The following is a 25,077-nucleotide window of genomic DNA, read 5'->3' as shown; positions in this document are numbered from 1 at the left end:
AAACTCTCAAAATAAAATCGGCATGACCTGCCCGCTATTCTCACTACACTGAATCTCAGATTTCATTACAAAAGCATAAATAACTCAACCCAATCAACCAGCATGTCATATATCCACATATTACTCAATAACCACGTAGCACTTAGCATATAAAGCATGCACCACACATCCTAAATTACCCACTTAGCACTTAGCATGAAATTCAATCTCAAAAGCACTCAGTAGATGAATCATCTACATTGTCAGCCGAAGCCTCAGAAAACATTTTACCAGTCAAACACAAACAAGTGCATAAACAATAAATCAAGTCGAATTCATCGACACCTAAAGCATTAACTAGCAAGGTAAGTTGCCCTTACCTATAGTTATTCCAGCGTTCTCCTCAAACGTTCCTTCACACTCTATGCCTTGCTCCTCAGGAAATTCCTCAAAAGCACCTTTAGAGCAAAACCACAGAAATCAATCACAATGAGTCCGAAACTCAGTAAACAATAGATACTAAGGTTACTCGAAGTAGCTTATACTTCGAAGTACGATAATCTAGCGCGAAAGGACAAGTTTTCGAAAAAGGAATTTTCCTCCTCCCCCCTTAAAGGGCTCGGCCACTTTTGGTAATTGTGGGGCTCGATTTTTCTTCGATCAAACTTGGTTCCTATGCTATCATTAGCCGTAACTAAGGGTATTCTAAACTCGGAAAAATTATCGGATCAAAAACTGTCGCAGGGGTATTTTGGTCATGATTTTTAACTTAGAATTTCAAAACTGAAATCCCAAAAACCAAATTTGACAGGGACGTTACTAACGACGTTTATGACAACTAATCCTACTAGCACTAAGCTAAGGCGATAGTTTTCAGCCTAAAGGTTGAAGCTTTACTCCAAAAATGGGTATTTAAGGCATAAATTGATTCCGGCGGAAATCCGGCGACATAACGGAAAATCTAATCCGGCAGAAGTGATCTTGGGCACATAAGGAAGATGTTTAGAATAAAAAATGAAATATTCAGGATAGTTTTGCAAAAACCTCAAAACTATCAGCTCAGAAAAGTCTATAGAAAAGCTATGGAAAAAGCGATCAGAGGTAAGGATTAGCGACTATACCTCGAAACCTTGAAGTAGCAACTGATTAATCAACGATCAAGCAAGTAATGAAGAAAATCTCTCCTCCTCCTCTCCTTAGCAAACTCGCGGCCTCCTTGGGAAGAAATGGGTAGTTTTTGTGTTTTTTTCTCATTTCTTGGCTATATATAGAGTTTGGCAAAACGCGGTAAAATGAAAGTTTCGCGAATCTGATTTTTCCGGCGTCATTCTCCATGAATTCTAAGATAGGTTTTGACGAAAGAATTCCAAAACTAAAATGAGGTCTCCTTGTATTTTTGGCAACTAATGCAAAGTCGGTGTAAAACTATTTTACCCGATAAGTTGCTTTTTGCATCGAATGTCGGAATAGAAAACTTCCTTCTGAAGAAAGATTGAGATCATCAAGAGAAATGGGTGTACGCGTGTGGAATCTTCATTCGAAGCTCTGAATAGAAAAGGTCTTCATTGTCGGGTGATTCTAGGGTTTTGAAATACCAGGGTTTCGGTTTCGGCAAACTTCCGATGATTGGAATCGGACGTTCGTAGATTCTAGAGTTTCGCCTCGAAACGATTGTGATATATGGAAAAAGAGAAGTTCTAACATTTCTCTGAAGATTTTTGGAATTAACTTCCATCGTGCATATAAGTGAAAACTAGCTATATACTAGGGTTTCTGACCTAGGTTTAAGCGTATAACGATCGGGCTATAACTTAAATCGACTTCGATACAATCCTTTGACTTTTCCTGAACTTTCTCCTTCATAAATTTATTTCATTTGGTAAACTCTAGTTCAGGTTTCCCTTCACGATACATCAACCCTAATCGTGAATAGGATTCTATTTAGTTGGCATAAGTTTAAAAACTTGGGCCTTACATTAGCCTGTGACGCCCTGAGCTGAGAAGGGCGAGGATTGATCGCCTTCTATGTGGAGGGACGCACCACACCCGAACAAGAGGTATTCCGAGACTGTGTAGGGATGGACTATACAGTTGAGGAAGGCATATATGATTTGATTGTACTACCCATAACAACAAGTTGCAACTTCTTTTCGGGAGCCCAACTCATAAGAACTCCATGGTTAAGTGTGCTAGCCTTGGAGCAATATTATGATGGTGACCTCCTGGGAAGTTTTCCCGGGAAGCGCGCGAGTGAGGACAAAGCGCGCTGAAAAGACTCGTGTTGTTACCGTGAGGCCAGTCGTCAAGTCAGGATGTTACAATTCTTATTTCAATAAATGAGATATCAACCTGTAATCTTCGTCACGGTTCCCCAAAAGCTGAGTTATTGAAAAAAGCAAGCCTTATTATTTGGGATGAGGCACCTATGTTAAATAAACATTGCTTTGAAGCTTTAGACAGATCTCTTAATGACATTATGAAGACTCAGTTTACCCATGGTTATGAAATTCCATTCGGAGGTAAAGTTGTGGTACTAGGAGGCGACTTTAGACAAATACTTCCAGTTATTTCCAAAGGAAGTCGTTCAGAAATTGTCGGTTCAGCTATCAATTCTTCATATTTGTGGAAGCATTGCAATGTAATGAAGCTGACTATTAATATGAAATTGCAAAATGCTACATCGACTTCTTCAGCAGCAGAAATAAAAGAGTTTGCAGATTAGTTGCTTCAAGTGGGAGATGGTACAGTTAAAACGATTGATGAGGAAGAAACACTTATTGAGATTCGTCCAGATCTTCTTATTGAATAGTGTAAGGAACCGTTGCTTGAATTAGTTAATTTTGCATATCCAAAACTTGCAAATAATTTGCAAAAAAATTCATTCTTTCAAGAAAGAGCGATCATTGCACCAACACTTGAATGTGTAGAGGAAATCAACAACTTTATGTTAGCAATGATTCCTGGTGATGAAACGGAATATTTGAGTAGTGATACTCCGTGCAAGTCAGACGAAGATTCGGGTGTCAATGCAGAATGGTTTACATCTGAATTCCTAAATGATTTAAAATGCTCTGAAATTCCAAACCATGCAATTAAAATGAAAGCCGGTGTCCCTATCATGCTCATTTGAAACATAGACCAAGCTGCAGGGTTGTGTAATGACACTCGAATGATAGTCAATGCTTTGACTAAATATATAATTGTTGCTACTGTTTTGAATGGAAACAATATGGGTGAAACAACATTTATTCCAAGGATGAGCTTAACTCCATCTAATTCTGACATCTCATTCAAATTCCAGCAGGCAATTCCCTATTGCTCTATGTTTTGCAATGACTATAAATAAAAGTCAGGGGCAATCTTTATCTCATGTTGGACTTTATTTGCTAAGACCTGTCTTTACTCACGAGCAGTTATATGTTGCACTTTCTAGAGTTAAATCTAGAAAAGGGTTGAAGATGCTCATCATAGATGACGAAGGAGTTGTAACTAACACTACACGCAACGTAGTGTATCAAGAAGTCTTCGATAATATTTGACATGTAAGTGTTTATTTATCTTACATTTAATTTCAATTTCAATGGTAGAAATAGAAAAACTGATATGGTTAATCTCAGGGCCGGCCCAAGGGTAAAGCCACCCAAGCAAGGGCTTTAGGCCTCCAATTTTTTTTTGTTTTTTCTTAAGTAAAAAAGGCCTCCAATTTTATTTTTATTAAGTAAAAAAGGCCCTCAAAATTAAAATTAACAAAATTTTATATTAGATCAAACATGTTTCAAGGCCCCCAAAATTAAAATTCGCTTTAAGCCTCATTTGGTGTTGGACCGGCCCTGGTTAATCTCTTTATTGTTTTACAGCATAAAAAGATATCAAGCAAGTTATTGATCATCTAATTTGAAGGTGTATAGACGTTTCTATAAGGTTAGCTTACACTTTCAAATTATACACAGTTTATATTTGTATTAGTTACTGATTATTACACTAATAATTTTCCCTTCCTTTTTAGGTTCTATAGCACAAATATGCTTGATTGACAACAAGCTCGGTTATGAAGTCTTTATCATTAACCATGGACTACAATTTCGAATAAGGGTTCATGTTGCTGTCATTGTTATTTTTATCTTATTTCAATTTCCATGTAATGCATTACTTAAAAACGTGTTTTTTATTTCTATTCAAGTTAGTCCATGTGAGGTATCTACAACCTCATTGAATAAATATATTTACTATGGTCAATTCATCTACATGTTTGTAACATATGTTCTGTTCCATATCTTTTATATATACTTACTGAAAAGAGACTAAACTAAGTTAAAAACACATTACTACTGATTTATCTTTACAATAAAATTAATCGCCGTGCAACGCACGGGTAAAAAACACTAGTTTTAAAAAAAAATTATAAAAAGTTAGGCGGAGAAGTTACCGACAAACATGGTTGTCGGCAATACAACTGACGACCCCAATATTCAATAACTTATTAAGAATCACATTGATGAATCTGTCTAGATTACTGACGAATTTTTAGTAATTTAAAATTTTCACTGTTACATGAGAATACGCTTTCTTTACACTTACTTCTTCTTCCTCCCTTACACTTGCTTCTTCTTCTTCTTCCTCTCTTCTCACTATCTTTGTGGATGAGAAAGACACATTGGTGGGAAGAAGCCTTTTGATCTATTTGGGCCATACAAGACAATACTGCGAACGCCATTTAAAAAGTCACATGATTCAATATTTTAATCTTTACCATTTCGGAATATTGTTAATTTCAAAGAGCATTATAAATTAAAAGTGGAAGTTCTTTTCATGAAGATACCATTTTCATCCAAATCAAATTAGTTACTGATAAGGCAGTTTGAAACTTATCGATCGTAAATATTTCAATCGTCGTAAATAATTTAGACTTATTGATCGATTAGGTAGTTTGAAACTTACTGATGAATTTATTAATCGATAAGTTTTCAATGACGCTGTTCGTTGCCTTTCTAAAAGTACAATCACTAATGTTATCAATGACCTCGTGACCGTTGGAAAAGTTCTATTATTATAACCATTTAAATTTAAAAAGGCTTAAATATGTTTTTAAATATGTTTTTGGTCCCTCTAAAATTAGTATTCTTTGGTTTAGGCCCCTCTAAATATTTGTTTTTAGTATACACCCTTATTTTGAAAATAATATGGAGGGATAAACCCCTGCCTTTACATTTACCTAACGGACGCTGACATGACATATTTTAGAGAGACATAAACTAAGGAAACTATGATTTTATAAGAGAGACCTAAACCAAAGTACCATGATTTTAGAGGACCTAAAAATCATTTTTTTATCATGTCTTAGGTCCCTCTAAAATCATGGTTCTTTGGTTTAGGTCCCTCTAAATGACGTAAGGTGACGGCAGGGGGTGAAACCTTAGTATTATTCAGCATTTAAGAGGTGCATACCAAAAAAAAATATTTAGAGGAGCCTTAACCAAAAGATCCTAATTTTAAAGAGACCAAAAACATATTTAAGCCAAATAACATTATTTAGCATTTAGGAGGTGATCCGTTATTATGCAATGCAGGCAAAATTTAATAGTCCTACCTTCCTAAGTTTTTCTCCCTTGAGAATATCATTAAGAAAAAACACATAGACTTCCAATATTATTAGATTGACTTAATTGCAATTTTAGTCCTTGACGTTCACCAAAACCACGATTTTAGTCACCACCAAATTTAATTACAAGAATTGTCCCTCACGTTCAGGCATGTTTGCAACGTTAGTCTTTCTATCAAAATATTAACGGATGGTGCTTATGTGACAAGTCTTTGGAGACGTGGAATTGTCACTGGATATAGAGACACACATGGCTCTTCATCTCAGAAAAAAGAAAACAAAAAAAAAAAAAATTCAAACCCATAAAGATGATGCTTCTTCATCTCTTTGTCCATCATCTTCATCTTCTTCAAACCAAGCTAACTCATTTTTTCTTTAAAAAAGTATTCATCATCATCTTCAAACCTAACCCTCTGCAGGTCTGAAGCCACAAGCCCCAACCCCATCTCCACCCATCACCCCCCTTCCCTTCCTCTACCTCCTCGTAAAGCCACCCTCTCATAACACTAGTTCAAGAATGGAGCCAGAATAGAAGAAGCACAAGAAATCATACAAACTTCAAAGAACTAGTATACGTTGGGCTATTAGGTAAACAATTTAACTAAATGCCTTTGATAATAATAAACGCTATTATAAGCACTTATTTATAACATAATTTGATAAATTAATTGAAATAATGTAAAAATGTATAAGGTAACTAAACACTTATTTTTGAGGTAATGTAAATAATGAAGTTGTGAAAACAAGTTAAAAACAACTTATATATAAGTCATAAACTACACACATAAGCTTTTATAAACACTTACATAAATGTTTATACTAATTAAGTTTAAATAAAATCTTAAACGGGCCATTTAAGATCTTAAGCGGGGTTTGTGTTCTTTCTTGCTCATTTTATGCCAAATCGAAAGCAAGTGGTGACTGTTGGTGATTTTAGAATCATCAATGTATTTTAGTAGTAATGTGATCTACTATAGGCTGATGCAATTACGCGTTAGGCTCGGAATCGAGTCAGGTTAGTGCGGAGTGCACGCTCGGTGAGCTAACGCATAATTGACCGCGAATACGAACCGGGGTCCAAGAGGCGGTGTCCCTGGCTGAAATTGTTGTGACCCTAGTTTGAAATTGTTTGAAGAATTGTGACTTTTCGGAACAATTGTGACCATTCGTGCAAACACAACCTTCTATATAAGGTTGCTTGCAGCCTAAGGAAAAAGACACAGAAAACAAAACCAGAATCGCTCTCTACTTTCTGATATGTTCTCGATTGCCAGAAGCAGATTGATCTTCAAAATTATCCCAACAAGGATTTCGTGAACCCAGGCAAGAATAGGGTCGAAATACTTTGTTCGGAAAGTGTGCAAACACGATTTTCGAAGTTATCCAGGATTATCATACCCAAAATTCTAACAAACGAACAAAGTATTTTCTGATAATCATGGCTGGAGAAGGCGCTGTCAAGGAGATGACTACTAAGTTCGGGAAATTGGACAAGTTTCAAGGACAAGACTTCAGGCGCTGGCAGAAGAAGATGCATTTCTTGTTGACAACATTGAAGGTGGTATACGTCCTGTCTACACCGATTCCTGAACTTCTGGAGGAAGAAACTGTTGAAAATATAAGAAGCAGATCAAAGTGGGAGAATGACGACTACATATGCAGAGGACACATTCTTAACAGTATGTCTGATCCTTTATTCGATATTTATCAAAATGTGGAATCTGCAAAGGAATTGTGGGATTGTCTTGAAGCCAAGTACATGGCAGAGGACTCATCCAGTAAGAAGTTCTTGGTGACTGATTTCAACAATTACAAAATGGTTGAATCAAGGTCTGTCATGGAACAATACAATGAACTTCTACGAATTCTTGGACAATTCACACTGCACGGATTGAAGATGGATGAAACAATATTTGTCTCAAGTATCATAGACAAGTTGCCCCCTTCATGGAAGGATTTCAAACACAATTTGAAGCATGGAAAAGACGAACTGTCTTTGGTCCAACTTGGAAGTCACTTGCGCATAGAAGAATCTCTAAGAGCGCAGGAGAGTGACAAGGGAAAAGGAAAAGAAGTTGCTGGTCCCTCCGTTAATATGATCGAGGAGGGTAGTAAGAACAATAACAACAAAAACAAAGGAAAGAAGCGTGCTTTCAAGAACAACAAAGGAAGTTTCGGTTCTAACAAGAAACCGAAACTAGAATGCTGGAAGTGTGGTAAGACAGGCCACTTCAAGAGGGATTGTCGTTCTAGAAAGAAGCATGATAACGCGAATGCAAGTGGTTCGGGAAAGGGGTCTAAGGACCAATCCCAAGAACAAGGTCAGAAATCAATTCATAACTTGAATATTTTGATTAAACATTCAGTTTCATTAATTTCTGAAGCATTTTATGTGCAGGATGATGCTATTGCGTGGTGGATTGATTCTGGCGCCACAACACATGTTTGCAAGGATCGTTTCTGGTTCAAGACTTTTGTTCTAGTGGAAGATGGATCTGTCCTCTACATGGGAGATCATCACTTTGATCCTGTTGAAGGCAAAGGAAGCGTGGTGTTAGAATTCAGTTATGGAAAAACTATTACTTTGTTTAATGTTTTGTATGTTCCTAAACTACGTAAGAACTTAGTTTCTGGTCCTGTATTGAATAAGCTTGGATACAAGCAAGTGTATGAATCCGATAAATATGTATTATCAAAGTCTGGTGTGTTTGTAGGATTTGGATATTATAATAATGGTATGTTTATGATGAATTTGAATGGAGTTCCTAATGATTCTGGTTCTGTATTTATGACCAATTCGAATGTTATTAAATCTTCTTTATGGCATGCTCGTCTAGGACATGTACATTATAAAAGAATGCTTGAAATGTCTAAAGATGATTTAATTCCTGTTTTTGATGGAAATGTAGAAAAGTGTAAAACTTGCATGTTAACAAAGATTACTATGCAACATTTTAAAAGCATAACAAGGAAATCTGTCATACTTGAATTGATACATAGTGATTTATGTGATTTGCATGCTACTCCATCATTAGGACATAAAAAGTATCTTGTCACTTTCATAGATGATGCATCTAGATTCTGTTATGTTTATTTGTTGCATTCTAAAGATGAAGCCTTAGATAAATTTAGAGTTTATAAAACTGAAGATGAATTGCAACAGAATGTGATGATTAAAACATTACGTACGGATAGAGGTGGTGAATATTATGATCCTGAATTCTTCCAATCCGTAGGAATCATTCATGAGACAACGACACCTTATACACCTCAACAAAATGGTGTGGCTGAAAGGAAGAATAGAGTTCTTAAAGAAATGGTGAACGCCATGTTATCCTATTCTGGTTTGAGTGAAGGGTTTTGGGGAGAAGCCATGTTAACGGCTTGCTATTTGTTAAATAGGGTTCCTAATAAAAGGAACAAGACTACCCCATATGAACTTTGGTATAAGAAACGACCCAACTTAACATTTCTACGTGTTTGGGGTTGCAGGGCCGTGGTTAGACTCCCGGATCCTAAAAGGAAAACTTTGGGTGAAAAGGGTGTAGCTTGCATCTTCGTTGGATATGCTGAACATTCCAAAGCCTATAGGTTCTATGTTATAGAACCTAATGACTCGGTTTCTATTAACACAATTATAGAATCAAGAGATGCCATATTTGATGAGAATTGTTTCTCTTCTATACCTAGACCAAAGGACCTTATATCTAAGTCGGATGAACCTACAAAGGATGATCATTCAACTGATGTACCAAGTGAGACACTCGAACCTCGGAAAAGCAAAAGAGCTAGAAAACCTAAATCTTATGGTTCGGATTTTCAATTATATTTAGTTGAGGGATCAAAGGATCAGATTGATAATCAATACTATTATTGCTATAGTATAGAGGAGGATCCAAGAACGTATGATGAAGCTGTGAAATCTCGAGATTCTGCTTTTTGGAAAGAAGCAATTGATGAAGAGATGAGTTCTATCATGGAAAATAATACTTGGGTATTATCTGATTTACCACCAGGCTGTAAACCATTGGGTTGCAAATGGATCTTCAAAAAGAAGATGAAAGTCGATGGTACAATTGACAAGTTTAAAGCTAGATTGGTAATCCAAGGCTTTAGACAGAAGGAAGGGATTGATTACTTCGATACCTATGCTCCAGTTGCTCGTATCACTACTATTAGATTGTTGATTGCTTTAGAGACTATTCACAATCTAGTGATCCATCAAATGGATGTCAAAACAGCATTCCTGAATGGTGATTTGGAAGAAGAAGTGTATATGAAGCAACCGGAAGGATTTGTAATGCCTGGTAATGAGCATAAGGTGTGTAAGCTAGTTAAGTCGTTGTATGGGCTGAAGCAAGCTCTGAAGCAATGGCATCAAAAATTTGATGAGGTTGTTTTGTCTAGTGGTTTTATTCTAAACCAAGCTGACAAATGTGTATATAGCAAATTTGATACATCCAATAAAGGAGTTATTATTTGTCTATATGTGGATGACATGTTGATCTTTGGCACGGACCAAAATCAAGTTGATAAAACAAAGAATTTCTTGTCATCAAAGTTCTCCATGAAGGATATGGGAGAAGCGGATGTTATTCTTGGTATTAAGATTAAACGGGAGAATAAGGGGATTATAATTACGCAATCTCATTACATTGAGAAAATACTCAAGAAGTTTGATCATGAAAGTTGTTCTCCGGTTAGTACTCCCATGGATCCGAGTGAAAAACTTATGCCAAATACAGGTAAACCTGTGGATCAGCTCGAATATTCAAGAGCTATAGGCTCTTTGATGTATGCTATGATTAGCACTAGACCGGATATTGCTTTTGCGGTTGGAAAGTTGAGCAGATTTACTAGTAATCCTAGTAGACATCATTGGCATGCGATAACTAGGGTGTTCAAGTACTTGAAGGGTACTATGAATTATGGATTGTCATATGTGGGATTTCCTTCGGTATTAGAGGGTTATTCGGATGCTAGTTGGATAAATAATGTTGAAGACCCATCCTCTACAAGTGGTTGGGTGTTCTTGCTTGGGGGAGGTGCCATCTCGTGGGCTTCCAAGAAGCAAACATGTATAACTAGTTCTACAATGGAATCAGAGTTTGTAGCATTAGCTGCTGCTGGTAAAGAAGCGGAATGGCTAAGAAACTTGGTATATGAGATTCCGTTATGGCCTAAACCGATATCACCAATTTCTATCCGTTGTGATAGTGCTGCCACATTGGCCAAGGCTTATAGTCAAATGTACAATGGAAAGTCTAGACACTTGGGTGTTAGACATAGTATGATTAGGGAATTAATCTTGAATGGGGTGATATCCATTGAGTTTGTTCGGTCGCAACAAAACTTAGCTGACCACTTGACGAAGGGGTTAGCTAGAGACTTAGTGAAGAAGTCGGTAATTGGAATGAGATTAAAGTCCATTTAAATCTACTACCTATGTTATACCCAATTCCCTTCTAATACAACGTTAGAAGCTGAATTCAATGTGGAAAGATCATAGTTAGAGATTGGAGCACTTGTGTTTATCTTCCCAAGGTATGTGCTCAGACCTGCAAGTGATGGCTAGGTTGAAGTATATCTTCTTAATGGTTCTTTTGAAAAATTGTAAATGCAGGTGCAAGATTAAAAGGATCACCTATGTAAGCATGAAGTTTTGCCGCTTCAAGAAGCTTGGACTTGGCTTCCTATATGCTTATTATTGGATAAGGACACATGGCTTGTAAAGTGTCAAGTATGAATAGTAGAGTGTTGTAGAAACATATGTGTACTGTATCTTTAGATATTCAAATGGGTTGACGGGTTCAATCTTTAAAGACACCCCGATTCTCGAGTATTTGGAATGTGTATTTGTACTAAAGTGGAAATTCAATCGCAAGATATTTTCATTTATGCATTTGTTTGATCGTTATATCTGTGTGTTATGAACAGAGTAGATCAAGGATTACACTAAAATGGCGGGGGGGGGGATTTGTTGGTGATTTTAGAATCATCAATGTATTTTAGTAGTAATGTGATCTACTATAGGCTGATGCAATTACGCGTTAGGCTCGGAATCGAGTCAGGTTAGTGCGGAGTGCACGCTCGGTGAGCCAACGCATAATTGACCGCGAATACGAACCGGGGTCCAAGGGGCGGTGCCCCTGGCTGGGATTATCATAATCAACCAGTGTGCAAACACGATTTTCGAAGTTATCCAGGATTATCATACCCAAAATTCTAACAGTTGGTGCATCTATCTAAAACCTAAATAATTAATTTGATGCCGTCAATCTGTTCTGCTTTCCTTTTGAAAGTTAATGGAACCTGTCGTCGGTTGGTAATGCATCATAATCCTGGAAAATAAGATGCTTAACAGCAAAAGATGGTCCAGCTTCAACAAAAGCTACAGGTTTTATGCTTTTACTAGCCCATTTTTAACTTTCTTTTATTTTTTCTCTTCTATTTTTGGTTTCTAATGTAATTATTTTTATTTTGAAATCGAATAAAACAACACGGATCTTTAGGTGACGCTGGGCCATCACTTGCTTAGTTAATTACAGTACTTCCAAGGAACTAGCCCCTCACAGGAATATAAATTACGTTTGCTTTGTTTTGTTGTAATTTTCAAATGAATTGAAAAGGCACGTTTTGTGTTTGTGTTTCAAGGTCCACTTAACGGTGGTCAGTTTTTAATTTTAAAATGTCTATTTTTTTTCTCCATCGGAAAATTAAAATGTCAATTTTAAAAGAAAATAGATTTAATTAGAATGTACTTAACTAAAATAAATTTTAATTTAGTTTTGAAACAATTTCAGCCCAATTTTAAATGCATAATAATGTGTCGTATTCATTACACCATTTTTGTGCACCTTTTTTTCGCCTTGCATGACAGTCAAACACCATCCTTTATCATCGTCACCGGTGGCGGAAACAAACTTTCTGGTTGAGGGTGACCACAATAGAAAAGAAAAATGTACAATTTTTTTTTTTTAGCTAAATACTTTTTTATCCTAGATGAAGTTTTAATTTTTTTAAACATATTTTTTGTCACTATAAATTTTTGAATCATAGTTTTTGGTTTCTCAATTATTTTTCTTTGAAATACATCTCAATTTTTGAAAATGCACATATTTGAGTCCCTGGATTGATAAAGACTTAAATAAAAATTCAAAATTAGAAGCTACAATTTTTAAGAGTGATAATTACTAAAAAAATTGCCATTCAAAATTATTTTTTCTTCGAGTATTTGGAATGCAAACACGTGTATTTCCAAAACCTAAGCATGTATTTCAGAGAAAATATTTTATAGGGAAAAAAGCCAATAATTTATGATTTTATAAGAAATAAAATATATTAAACCCTTTAATTTTTATCCTACATTTTTTTTTAAGTTAAATGCTTTTTGTACTGCCAAAGATCTCATATGGAATCAACCTTTTAAGAGTCTCCGAGGTTTATCTTCCTCACTTTTATTTCGAGATTACCTATAAAATATATACACAAATAAATTCCCTTAAACTAGTAGTAAAGTGATACTACATTGGAGCTAACTTCTTCTCAATTGGTGAAGCACAACATGATTCACTATACTACCAATTTTTTTTTTAAAGACAATTACAATTTTTTGGGATGACCATGACACCTATTGGCCACCCCTGCCTCCGCCACGGGTCGTCACCACCAATACCCTTGATACCCTCCGTTACCATTATTGTTATCATTAAACTCCTCCACTATTACCATTTACCACTACTACCTGACACCTTCGACTTCGACTGTCATTGTGACGTCATCCACTACCATCATTGCCTAATACCCTTAATTGCGGCTACCCTCTGGCCCAACTACAACTGCTAATTTGTATTGTCCACCATGACACATGTTGCCTAATGCTCTCCATAGCCTTCGCTATTACCACTAGGGCTGGGCAAAAAAACCGGCCCGGTCCGGAACCGACCAGCCCAGCCCAAACCGAGTCATGCGGATCGGGTTGCAGTGCTCCACGGGTTCGTGGGTGAGAAAAAACTGGCCCAGGCGGTTTTTGGAGGTCGAGTTCGGTCCAGGGAAATAAAACCCAATGAAGACCGAACCCGACCGATTAACATATATAAAAAAAAATTGAGCCCAGCCCAACCCTGTCGAGTCCAAGTGAATAAAAAAAACTCTAACCCATTATTCATACTCAACCATTCAGACCTAAAAATAAAATCAAAACTCATCGTTAGCTTCTCTCACTTTCTTTTTACACAGCCTTCATGCTTCACAACACCAAAACCCTAGATTTGTGCTTCCTGCGGCGCTGCAACATGCACCCACAACCACCTCCCTCTCCTCTCACCCTCCTTGTTCCTTCGTCTCATGGCCTCGTCCTCTGCATCCCTCACTCTTCAGATTTTGTGGCTTCCGAGTTCGCTGAATAATGTGTCGTCGTCCCTGTTTGTTGGTCAATCCATCCACCAAAAGTTGAGTGGTTGATTTGAAGTTTAAATCGAAGTTATACATCTGAAGAAACATGATGGAAACCAAGAAAATGTTGAAGATTGTATTTTTTTCTATGTATTATTTTGGTTGATCTTCATATAATCATATGTATTGTTCTTCTTCAAAATATTTCGATCTTCTTTTCTGGGTTATCTTTTTTTTTTTTTTGTGGTGGCGACCCGCCCCAACCCACCCAACCCACCCGTTAAACCGTTTCACCCGGACCCGAATTAACTGAGGGCTGTGTTCGGTCGGGAATGGGTCTGCTCTCTTAGTGTTTTCCACCCGCCTGAAACCGGGGTTAGGGCCCGAACCCGACCCTTGCTCAGCCCTAATTACCACCTTGTTGCTCGACGTACCCTCCTTATGACACCAACAACTTGACACTTTACATTAGTGTCATTGCCCTAGTGGACCCTACACTGCAACAACAATTCGATACACCATACCAGAACAATTGCACCAGAGACTTTCCATCTTTCCACTACACTTAACATCTCTACTAATGCGCCCCATCGATGTGCACTCTTCACCATTGCCGCCGCCCGATGCCCTCCACTATGACTTATGTTGCTTGTTACCTACTCCATCACCATCATCGACAATTCTATCACTATTGTCATAAACCAATTATCCTAAAAGCTTAGGTTGTTGAGCAAAGGACACATGAATGATTATATCTAACACACTCACTTTTGCAACAGACCACTTAAAGCGTCACAATGCAATGCTCATGACCCCTATTTTGTGTTGTAATTCAACTTTTTATTAGAAGAATTGAGAGTGAGAAAGATCGTACTCTAGGTCATTTAGTCATAGAGACTCTGCTACCAAGTCATCAGTAAATTAAGATTGACCGAGGGTACCATGCAACGATGAGTATGGTAGAGATTGATCGAAGTGGTGACAATGATTTAATTGTGTAAAAAAAAGTTCTAAAGTGATGGTCGTGCATGCTTTTGAATTTATAATGTTAACTAGAAACTAAAAAATTATAACAAGATTTAATTAAGTTAAAGAGTTTATGGGGATTCAAATTTCAACTCTTGCAAATCGAAAAAACTCATTGGTCAGCCTTTTACCACTTAGTGCGCTAACAATGAGATAAGAAATTAGTCTCCTAGTTATCGGCAATAATGTTACTTACACACCTCTTTTTGAGGTGGAAGACGTGCAATGATGAGAGAGATTGAAAGAAAAGAAAAAGTAAGAGAGGGAAACTATGAGATGTGATGGATGATAAGAGGATAGAGATAGAAATAAAAATAGGTGGAAATGAAGTGTTTAAAAAATGAGGTGTGTATATATCATTATTGAGTTATCGATTGTGAGATATCTTGTGTCAAATAACCAATTATCCAAAAAACTTAAACTTTTGGGTAAGAGCCACACGAATGATTTTATATAATTATTTATAACACACCATCTCACGCAAGAGTCTGTTTGGCCTTGCTTGTTTGAGTTTGAAGCGTGGAGAATGTACGAGCTCACCTATCATATATTTTATTTCATTTTTTTATTAGAAGAATTGAAGACAGTTAGATCAAACTTTAGATCGTTTGATCATAAAAGTTCTGACAAATGTACCAATCAATTATCCTTAAGCTTAAGTTAAGTAAAGTCGCACAAATAGTTTTATATTATTATTTCAGTTTTACTTTATGAACTGAAAACCCATGTCAAGAAATAGTTTTAACAACATATTTCCTAAAAGAAAAAAGGAAAAAATTGAGATGATTCAAACATTCAATGTTAATGAAAAACAGAGACATTTGACGTGAATGGAATCAACAGTAGATTCTTTCCCCACAAAAAATAAGAAGACGAATTTGATCAAAATGATAATCACATAATAACATAATTCAATTATGAAACAGGTCCCTTTCCATGACGGACGCTGGGTCGTCTATGAAAAACACTTGTAGGGCTGTTTGGTTTGGAAGAAAGAAAGAGAAAGGATTGGAGAATGAAAGAAAGCACAAAAATTAAGAAACTTTCCCTCCTTTGAAGAAAGAGGGGTAGGAAAGAAGAATCTTAGTGGGGCCCACCCCAAAAAACTTTCCTCCCAATTTGGACGGAAATATGGAAAAGTTTAACCATTTTGTTCAAAAGACTATAATACCCTTCATTTTATTATATATTATATTGCCTATGATTTAAAAAAATCGAAAACTAACTTTTCATCCATTATATTGATGATATGTACAAAAAAAAAAGCTTACGTATGTTATCATAAATGTTAAATCATATACATTTTTTCAAATGTAATTTTTTTTTTCAAATGTAAAACGTATAATCTAGTGCAGTTTCTGTTTCTTTTAATAAATGTTGTTTCCTTTCTTTAAAAAAAAAATAAAAAAATAAAAAAATGTTGTTTCCTTTATTTTTAGTTTTTTTTAACGTAAATTTTTTTCCTTTATTTTCAGTTTGAATGAGAAAGAAAAAGATTATTTACATATTTTAAAAATAAAAGAGAGATCAGGGTATTTTTGTCATTGTATAAATACAAACTTTTATTTCCACTCACTTTTTCTTTCCCCTTTTTTTTGACAGTCACACTTTTTCTTTCCCCTTCTCTTAAACCAAACAACCTAAGAAATCACCCCACATTCCTTTCTTTAACCTTTCTTTTCCTTTCCTTTTTTTTCTTTTCTTTTCTCTCCAAACCAAACAAAGCCGTAATCTCCCATTACTTTATGATTCAAATTTTCAATTAAATTCAAAGAAAATCATTTTTCTTTGGAAGAACTATTCCCATCATGCCATATAATTGATTGATTGGTCTCTTACTCTCTTTATAACCAATCCAGACAATAGAGTTCGGTGCGTATTATTAAAATCTAAAATAACCTGTTGTCCTTTGTTTAGGTCATGATTAAAAAAGTCAGCCACCAATAACTTTTTTGATAGAAATTAAGAAAAATGATTTGTTTTTCTTTTCCTGGCCCATAGTTCGTAGCTCTTTTGTTAACAACCATTACTTTATCTTGAATTTAAATAGATTTGTCAAAACTCTTGCTAACCTCCATTTGTGTAGCTGTTCTTTCATGATGTCGCATCGCAAGTCTTCCAGTTGAGTAGTTGCTATAATGCACCACACATTTCACAGAATGGATTACTAGCCAATTAATTTGCTTCTAGATTAAGCAAATTTGTTAAAGTATTATAATGGTTTCTGCTATCTATCTAAATCTCATTCTGATCTCAACCTTCTGTTCATCTTTCACAATCAAAATATATGAAAGAAAGAATGCCTTAAAGTATGTACATATTTATGTGTGTGTGTGTGAAAGAAAATTAATAGTAAAAATTGGTTAAGAATAACAAATAGCAATAGAAACATATTTTGACAAGTGAAACCCCAGTTTGCAATCCTCTCTTTGCAGCTAGACGCCACCGGTTTACAATCCTCTCTAAGCTTTATTCAATGTAGATCAAAGAACACTTATTAGAGTTTATTAATTGCTTTTTCTAATAAATAAGCTTTAATAAGTGCTTTTTAATCCGTATCCAAACGGAAATGCCACATATTTGAAGCATGCAGCTCCAGACTTTTTATAGCAATATACACATTATTCCAAAGTCACTTCATTTTGTCAACCCAGTTTTATTATTCTTACAGCATACAAATTACTGATTCTTTTACATATGAACTAGAATATTAATTTCTATGTAAGCAAGTTTCAAGATATTGACACCTACATCTTCTATCATACAAAAGCATATCCAAATATTAAAGTTCAAGGGGTTAAAATATGCACATAGAGAGACAGAGACAGAAGTTAAATCTCAGAAATCTTCAGCCAAAACTCTTGATAAAATACACTGTTTCCTTGTGATGAATGAAACAAGACAAAGAGCCCATTTGGATACAGGTTTTGATGGAACTTATTGGAGTTTATCTACTAGATAAATCATTAGATAAACTCCAGTAAGTGCTCTTTGATCCGCATCCAAACGGGTTGAAATTTGTACATCCCTCTCCCTTGGCCTGACTTGTTGTTCTAAAATCTCAATCCCCCAACAAACATTTAGATTTACACTGATCTGTACAGATAACCTACATTTTCTTCATTTGCAGGCAGAAAAAGAAACCTAAAACAGAAAAAAAAAATCCCTAACCATTCATTCTACAACATTACACGTGCGATTTGTGTGTATCCCCTTTCCTCAATTTGCCTTGTTTTGATTTCTTCAGCACACCTTAGGGTTCTCTCAATATGATACCCTCCTCCAATGCTAACTTCCCTCTCCAAATGGCAGCAATAGCTCTCAAACACACTCACATTCACATGCAATTTGAAACCCATCATGAACAAAAATTCAAGCTCCAACGCGTTCAATTCATTTGTTGCCAAACCACCAACTCTTGCAAAGTATGAATTTCTGTAATTCCTGTCAAATAAGAAAAACCCCAATTCAGCATCACCCTGTTTTTTCCAATTCAAGAAAACGCAAAATTGATGGAAAATGAAAACGACCCATCATTGGAAATCAAGAAAATTGTCGATTTCAGATTGAAAGAAACAAACTTTTCCCCAATTTAACAAAACATTACCAAATTAGGGTATTGAATTCAATGTAAAATTAACAAAATTGAAAGCAATTTTTCTATCTGCAGAGCACTTACATGTCTTCTACATACTTAGAAGCCACCATTATCGTTGTTATGAGAAGTCTATGAACGTTTCTGGCATTGATTCGAAACCCAGGATTGTTCTGACAAAACCGATCGATGTAGACATAGGCAACCACATACACAGAGGGTCCTGCACGAGTGTACCTGAAAATTCTCTCGAGATAGGATTGGATGGTCATGTCAGGGATCTCTCTGCAATCGAAGATGTTTGCGCTGATTGCTTTGGATAGAGAACGAGAACAGTTCTTCACAATTCTCTTTGTTCTGGCCATGTTTCTCTCAATCAGTGAAGAGAGAACGTTTATCACTAATGGGGTGTTGGAATCTTCTTGGTATGAGTAGGAGTACAAATCATAGCGCAGTTTTCTTGGAGATATTGTCAGAGAAGAAGATGAAGAAGAAGAAGCCATGATGAAATTGATCTTGTTTTTGTTTTCTAGAGAGGAAGAGGGTTTTGAAAGGGATTGGTCTATGTGCTACAAGGCAAAGAGGGTATTTGTTGTGAAACAAGAAGTGGGAAGTATTGAATGTTGATGGGGGTTGTGTGTGTAGAAGAAGGTTTTAGAAGTGGGCTTTATATATAAAGAATGGAGTGGGCACTAGGGTGTGAAGGACTTTGGACAAATGGGATTGAGATGGTGAATAACTCAATAAAGAAAGAGGGATGTGACTTTTGTTTATTTTATTTGTTGTTTTGATGTGAGAAAGAGGGAAATGAATGACAAGGGTAAACTATTTTAAAAGAGAATGAGGTGAAGAGATGATGCTTTAGTTCAATGTGTTGGGTAGGGGAAATTCAGTGATCAATTTCTGACAGGTGCAATTTATCTTTTCAATGTACCAAAAAATATAGAGAAATTCGTTAGGATTATAAAACACTCTCAAAAGATTTATATTTACTTCATTTCAATAAAATGAGTAAAAGTTCGAACATGTAAATTGTTAGATACAAGCTAATGTTATGTTTTACTCGACCAACTTTGGTAGATTAATGACAAGGGGTTTTGGACTATATGGAATGATGGATGGTGGGTGGAAGCTTGGTGATTAAAAAAAATGAAAAATGGAAACTATTAAGATATGAGTGCTTCCTTTGGGTGACAAAGGACAAACAGCACCAGCTAAGCTCTATATCCGCGTTGCATAAAAAACAGGGCAATATCTTCCAATATGCTATTTTAATTCACAAGTTAGGATGCATGGATGCACCTTAAATTTCAGCTACTGATAGTGTTTTTAAAACACTTAAATGGTAGGACGTAAAAGACCTGCAACTTGCTGAGTAGGTAGTAATTGCACACTCAATTATTTGGTTCTTTACAAATCAAAACCATTGATTGTTTTTATTTCCATTTATTCTCATCCAGTTCAGTGTTTGAGCTGATAAATTGTTGGCCTAACTCAATTCTCGGGTTGATCAGCTGAATACAACTTCTTTACTTATTTTATTAATTAAAGTAAGGCTTTAATATAATTTTTCATCTTGGAATATGCACTATTTCTGATTTTAATTCTTTTTAAAATTCTTTTATGTTTTTCATCCCTTTAATATTAGTTGTTTTATTTTTTCGTCATTAAACTTAATTTTTCTATCTAAAACAAACGCAAGCACATGTTTGCATTAGACGTTTGGTCCCTGAAATATTCATTATTTCTGATTTTAGTACTGCAAATTTTATTATTTTGGGAAAATCTCAAGGACCAATTACAAAGTTCGAACCCTCAAATTCTTTCTTTTATTGTGCAACAACCTATCATCATCACCCTGCGTTGAAGAAGCTTCATTAAAGTCATTTAAAGGCGAATTGGAACGCACTTGAGCAGATTAGAAGCAACGATCGATGTTTTGATTGGGTTGGAAAAAGAATTGTTGGTGGGGTGAAATGACTAAGAAGTGAAAATTGTGTTTTCAACAATGTCTAAAAAAATTGCAAGAACCGAAATAAGATATATTTTAAGGATTGAAAACATACCACGTCCAATGTTTACATGAACTTCCGTTTGTTTTGGATGAAAAATAAAACAACTGATATTTGAGAATAAAAACAGAAATATAATTTTAAAAAGAATAAAATAAAAAAATAAGTATATTTCAAAGATCAAAACCATATTGAAACCTAAAAATATTCTCGAAGTTGATCTGTGGAGGTTCAAAACTCCGCTAAACACTTCTAAATTCGCAGCTAAAACACATACTATGTTGAATAGATGACACAATGTACTATCACTATGTACATAAACCATTTTCCAAGACAAAAAAGAAGTAATGGCATATGCACACAAACATGAAAGAAGCATAGTAGAACCCTCCAGCAGCATGAAAATGCGGTCCCACCGACAGTAAGGTGAAGGGTAAGTAGGTATAACTGGGTTGGTGTTTATGGACCTACAAAGTTAGAGGACATTTGAATATCATTATAATATGGTGTTTTAATATTTATACACACTATTTATATTTTAACAAATAGTTTAAATGATACGCATACTACTGATTCACTCCAGGACAGAGTTTCTTTGATATATTGGGTGTTGTATATTGACCCTTGCCTTTGAGATTTGTGCAGTTTGCAAGTCCCAGGGTCAATTCAATAGTAGGACAAGCAAGTACTAGTACTACTACAGCTATTGAGCGTACGTGGATGCTTGCTTACACACGTGCAATCTGGGTTTGCAACCTGAGCTCGTAGCACGTGCATTATCCTTGGTACTCTTCTTCGTTGTTTCCTGCTTCAAAAACAGGGGGAAAACAGAGATTTCTAGTATCTGTTGCTGCTTAAGATTCACAATTAACTTTAGTATATGGAGTAATGATATATATACACGATCCGTACTGAGAAAGATTTGTTGGATGAGACTACTCATTTAATGTGATCTCAAAACCTCAATGAGATTAGTCTCATAACTGTCGGCTATCAGCATATACCTTAATACAAGAAAAAAGAGTGATCATATATAGACATGCACTTTTTATTGGTCATTCAATCAACATACACTTCAGTAGGATGATTTTTAACGGCGGCAAACATTAGCATATGTTAAAAACCGCCATAAAGAAAATCGTGTCATTAGGTGATCAATCCAAAGCGCATGTCCACATATCATTTTTGTTGATATATAAGATATGGATTTAATTCTTTAAAATGATAGAGTTATTTTAATGTGTAAACTAAATCATCACTATTATTTATTATACACGTCTATATATGATCATATTTTTGTTTGTTAAACATACGTATGATCAATTTATCTTAATCTCAATTATTGGTCTCTTTATTAATAGTTACATAACTTATTTTAGTTTGTAAAGTGTCTTAGCAAAATATGTGTTATTTTTTAATACAGGAATCAGGTTAGTAGTGGTAAAAAAATCCATTTAATAAGAAGAGTAGTGGAACACCAATCATTTTCAACTTACTAATTGTGATGAGATTTACAACCTATTGAACCTTATTAGACCCTTTCTACATAATTTTGCAATGTAGAATCACCAGCTATAGTATGCTTGTTAATGAAGAGAAGAATGTAAGTTCAAGCTGCACTAGTCTAAAAGGGAGATAGAGCACATTCATATCTCTAAATTATATTTTCCTAGTTAATTGTCTATATTTTCCAACTCTTTCTGATGAGACTAATCATGAGATTTGATGCAATCCTAAGATATCACATGCAAAAATATGAGCTGTTTAGCAAAAGGTGCAGAGTTGCAGTTCCTAATGAAATAAAAGAGATTAATCGTCAGGCTCTCAGTGTCTTTCATACAAGTTGCAACTTAGTTGATAATATAAAAGGCTTCTAAAATCATACTTGATACTATCTAATAGAATATATATACAGTGGATATTGGATGCTCACTTAAAGTGGTTGTATCTGAGATTGTCATGCCTCAAGCCCAGTCTCATAATTTAGCTCATGAGTCATGACAGATGGACAAACCTAAAAAAATTTGATTGGATATCGTATTAATTAGCATGTAATGAGTAGGATAAAGATCAAAATATTACTATAAAGGAAGATATAATAATAACAAGGAGATGTATTAGTATTAGTAGTACTTTACATTAGGTGCCAATGCATATCCTTTAAATACACATATGACCTGCTTCTGTTAAATATTGAATTTGACATGCTGAGGAAGGGTTTGTTTTCGGTAAAAATTCATAGATTTAATTACAAAAGTTATCGAATAGAACTGATCAATCACTCAAATGAGTGTCTTGTAGGAGAGAATTAACAGTGATCAGAAAGGTAAACGTCTGAAAAATCTGTTGTGCTTGAGCTATGGGGTCCTGTCCTGCAATGATACTTCAACACCCAAGTTAGGAAATTGGGAGATAAGCAGGAGTTAAAAGAGAAAAGAGTTTGTACCTTGTGGTTTATAGACCCTCCTTTTATAGGACTGGTTAGGTTGGAGAGTTGAGGTCGGGTTTTTGTCATGATGAATCCGAGGTATGGAAATTGAGAGGGACCATTCGACTGTCTGATACGCCATGTGCAGCGTCGTAGGTCGAACAGAGGGCAGAAGGCTTACATGCTAGATAAGTGTTATTTTTACGTGTATTTAGAGATAATGTTCAGCACTTATTTGACTTATATGCTTGAACTATTGATCATTTTATCCCCTAAATTAATTAATTTAATAAATACTTAATTTTAGCCTAGAAATAACGCAAATATTATTTATATCATGGGTACACCTTGGACTTTTGATGTAGGAGATAAATTCATGAAGAATTCAAGTTTAAAGTGAAAAATTGCATTTTAAAGGGGGTGTCGAGCACTAACCTCTAAGCGCTGAGCACCAAAAGGAGTTGAGGAAACCCTGGTATAAAGACAGTAGGGCGTTGAGTGCCTTATAAAGAGTGTTGAGTGCTCATGAAAGTGGATAATTCTTCATCTTGAAGAAAACAAGGCGATGAGCGACAAGGAGGGATGTTGAGCGCATTTTTTATAACAACTTCTACTTAAGGGCCAGAAATGGTTTCTTGGCATCTCTTCATATCTCTTAAAATTTTCTCCCATTTTTGCACCAAAACAGAGCAAGGGAAGCTGAGCTTTATGGAGGAGAGGTCCTTGAGCTAGGATTGACCAAGTGGAGCTCCGAAGCATGGTGGGAACTTTAGAGGACTATGACAGCCTCTCGGAGGCCATTGACGACTTGGAAAGGTTTCTAAGGTTGTGGATTCGTCTCCGCTCTTATGGGTTTCATCTCTTCTTTCTCTTCCTTTCTATATGTTGTTTTCTGGTTTTGTATTCAGATTGTGTAGCTTGATTCTTTGGTTTGTTGTAAATGAAAATCTTTCATGCGTGATGTTTTGTCTATGCTTTATGCTTCTAAGTTATAACCAATAATTCATAGTCAAAGAGCTTCACTAATTTATCAATAGATCTAGAGATTGATATATGTTGGTGTATGCTTAGTTCAATGAAAGTATGGCGCCTTTGTCTTAGGTCACAACAGTAGGTGTTAAAGTTTTACTTTCTACAGTCTGCACTTCAAGTATCAGTGATTTGTTTTAGATTTCTATGTACTAGTATGAGATCAAAAAATAATTGTGGATCCGATCCACGAGAGAAATCACCTAGTGAGTTAGTTTTCCTAGGGTGAGAACATCTTTGGTAAGAACAACAATGGATTTCCATGTGATAGTTGAGGTTATGAGTTCTAACAGGAGTTTCTGAGGTGACAACAAAGACTTGCAAACCTATGATACCTTGTCTTATGATAGATTGGCCATTGAGAATGTCTTTGAGAGAGAATCTGATGTAAGATCAAGATTTGGTCATGTGGTACAACTCTATGTTTTGATGATAACAAGTATTTATTTGTGGATGAACAACTATGATACTCTAATGTTTGTCTTGAGTGTTTTGACAAACAGGTTCTGATTCTGACACCAGAAGATATATTCGTCAGAAGTTCTGAAGATCAGAAGATCAGAAGATCAGAAGATCAGAAGATCAGAAGATCAGAGGATCTGAAGATCAGAGGATCTGAGGATCAGAGGATCTGAAGATCAGAGGATCTGAGGATCAGAGGATCTGAAGATCAGAGGATCAGAAGATCAGAGGATCAGAAGATCTGAGGATCAGAAGATCTGAAGACCAGAAGCTCTGAGGGACCAGAGGCTCTGAAGGTTCAGAAGCTCTGAAGGTCCAGAAGCAGAAGTTACGAAGGTCAGAGGATCCAAGCATCCCTCTGACTCTGATCACCAAGCTTCACAAGTTCCAACACGAAGCATAACTCTGATCAGAAGTCAATGGTTAAAGGCAAATGTCTCTATCGAGAAGTACAAGAGCAGTGTACTATTCTGAAAAGCCTACCTACCAAGGTTCAGCCACAGCAGGTTCTGGAAGTTCCAGAAATGCCCTCCAACGGTCATATTCTCTCAAC

The 25,077-nt window shown here is 35.7% G+C and overlaps 1 protein-coding gene across 1 annotated transcript; it reads right to left on the bottom strand.

The window, feature by feature from the left end:
* Positions 1-17,825: 17,825 nt before the first annotated feature.
* LOC130749089 (cyclin-U2-1-like) lies at positions 17,826-19,249 on the bottom strand. The gene is made up of 2 exons (XM_057602376.1): positions 18,678-19,249; positions 17,826-18,442 (listed from the first exon to the last, which is right to left on the bottom strand). The coding sequence occupies exons 1-2, from the start codon at positions 19,094-19,096 to the stop codon at positions 18,178-18,180; spliced, it is 684 nt and encodes a 227-aa protein (XP_057458359.1). The 5' UTR covers positions 19,097-19,249; the 3' UTR covers positions 17,826-18,177.
* Between the last annotated feature and the right edge of the window lie 5,828 nt (positions 19,250-25,077).

Source organism: Lotus japonicus, chromosome 3, assembly GCF_012489685.1.
Source record: "Lotus japonicus ecotype B-129 chromosome 3, LjGifu_v1.2".
NCBI lineage: Eukaryota > Viridiplantae > Streptophyta > Magnoliopsida > Fabales > Fabaceae > Lotus > Lotus japonicus.
Note: the sequence above shows the minus strand (reverse complement) of the source record. Positions and strands in the feature narration are given on the sequence as shown.

Coding starts and splice junctions, on each gene's coding strand:
- LOC130749089 (XM_057602376.1), bottom strand. CDS start 19,096: ATGGCTTCTTCTTCTTCATCTTCTTCTCTGACAATATCTCCAAGAAAA. Junction 18,443..18,677: donor TCTAAGTATGTAGAAGACAT/GTAAGTGCTCTG, acceptor CTTATTTGACAG/GAATTACAGAAATTCATACT.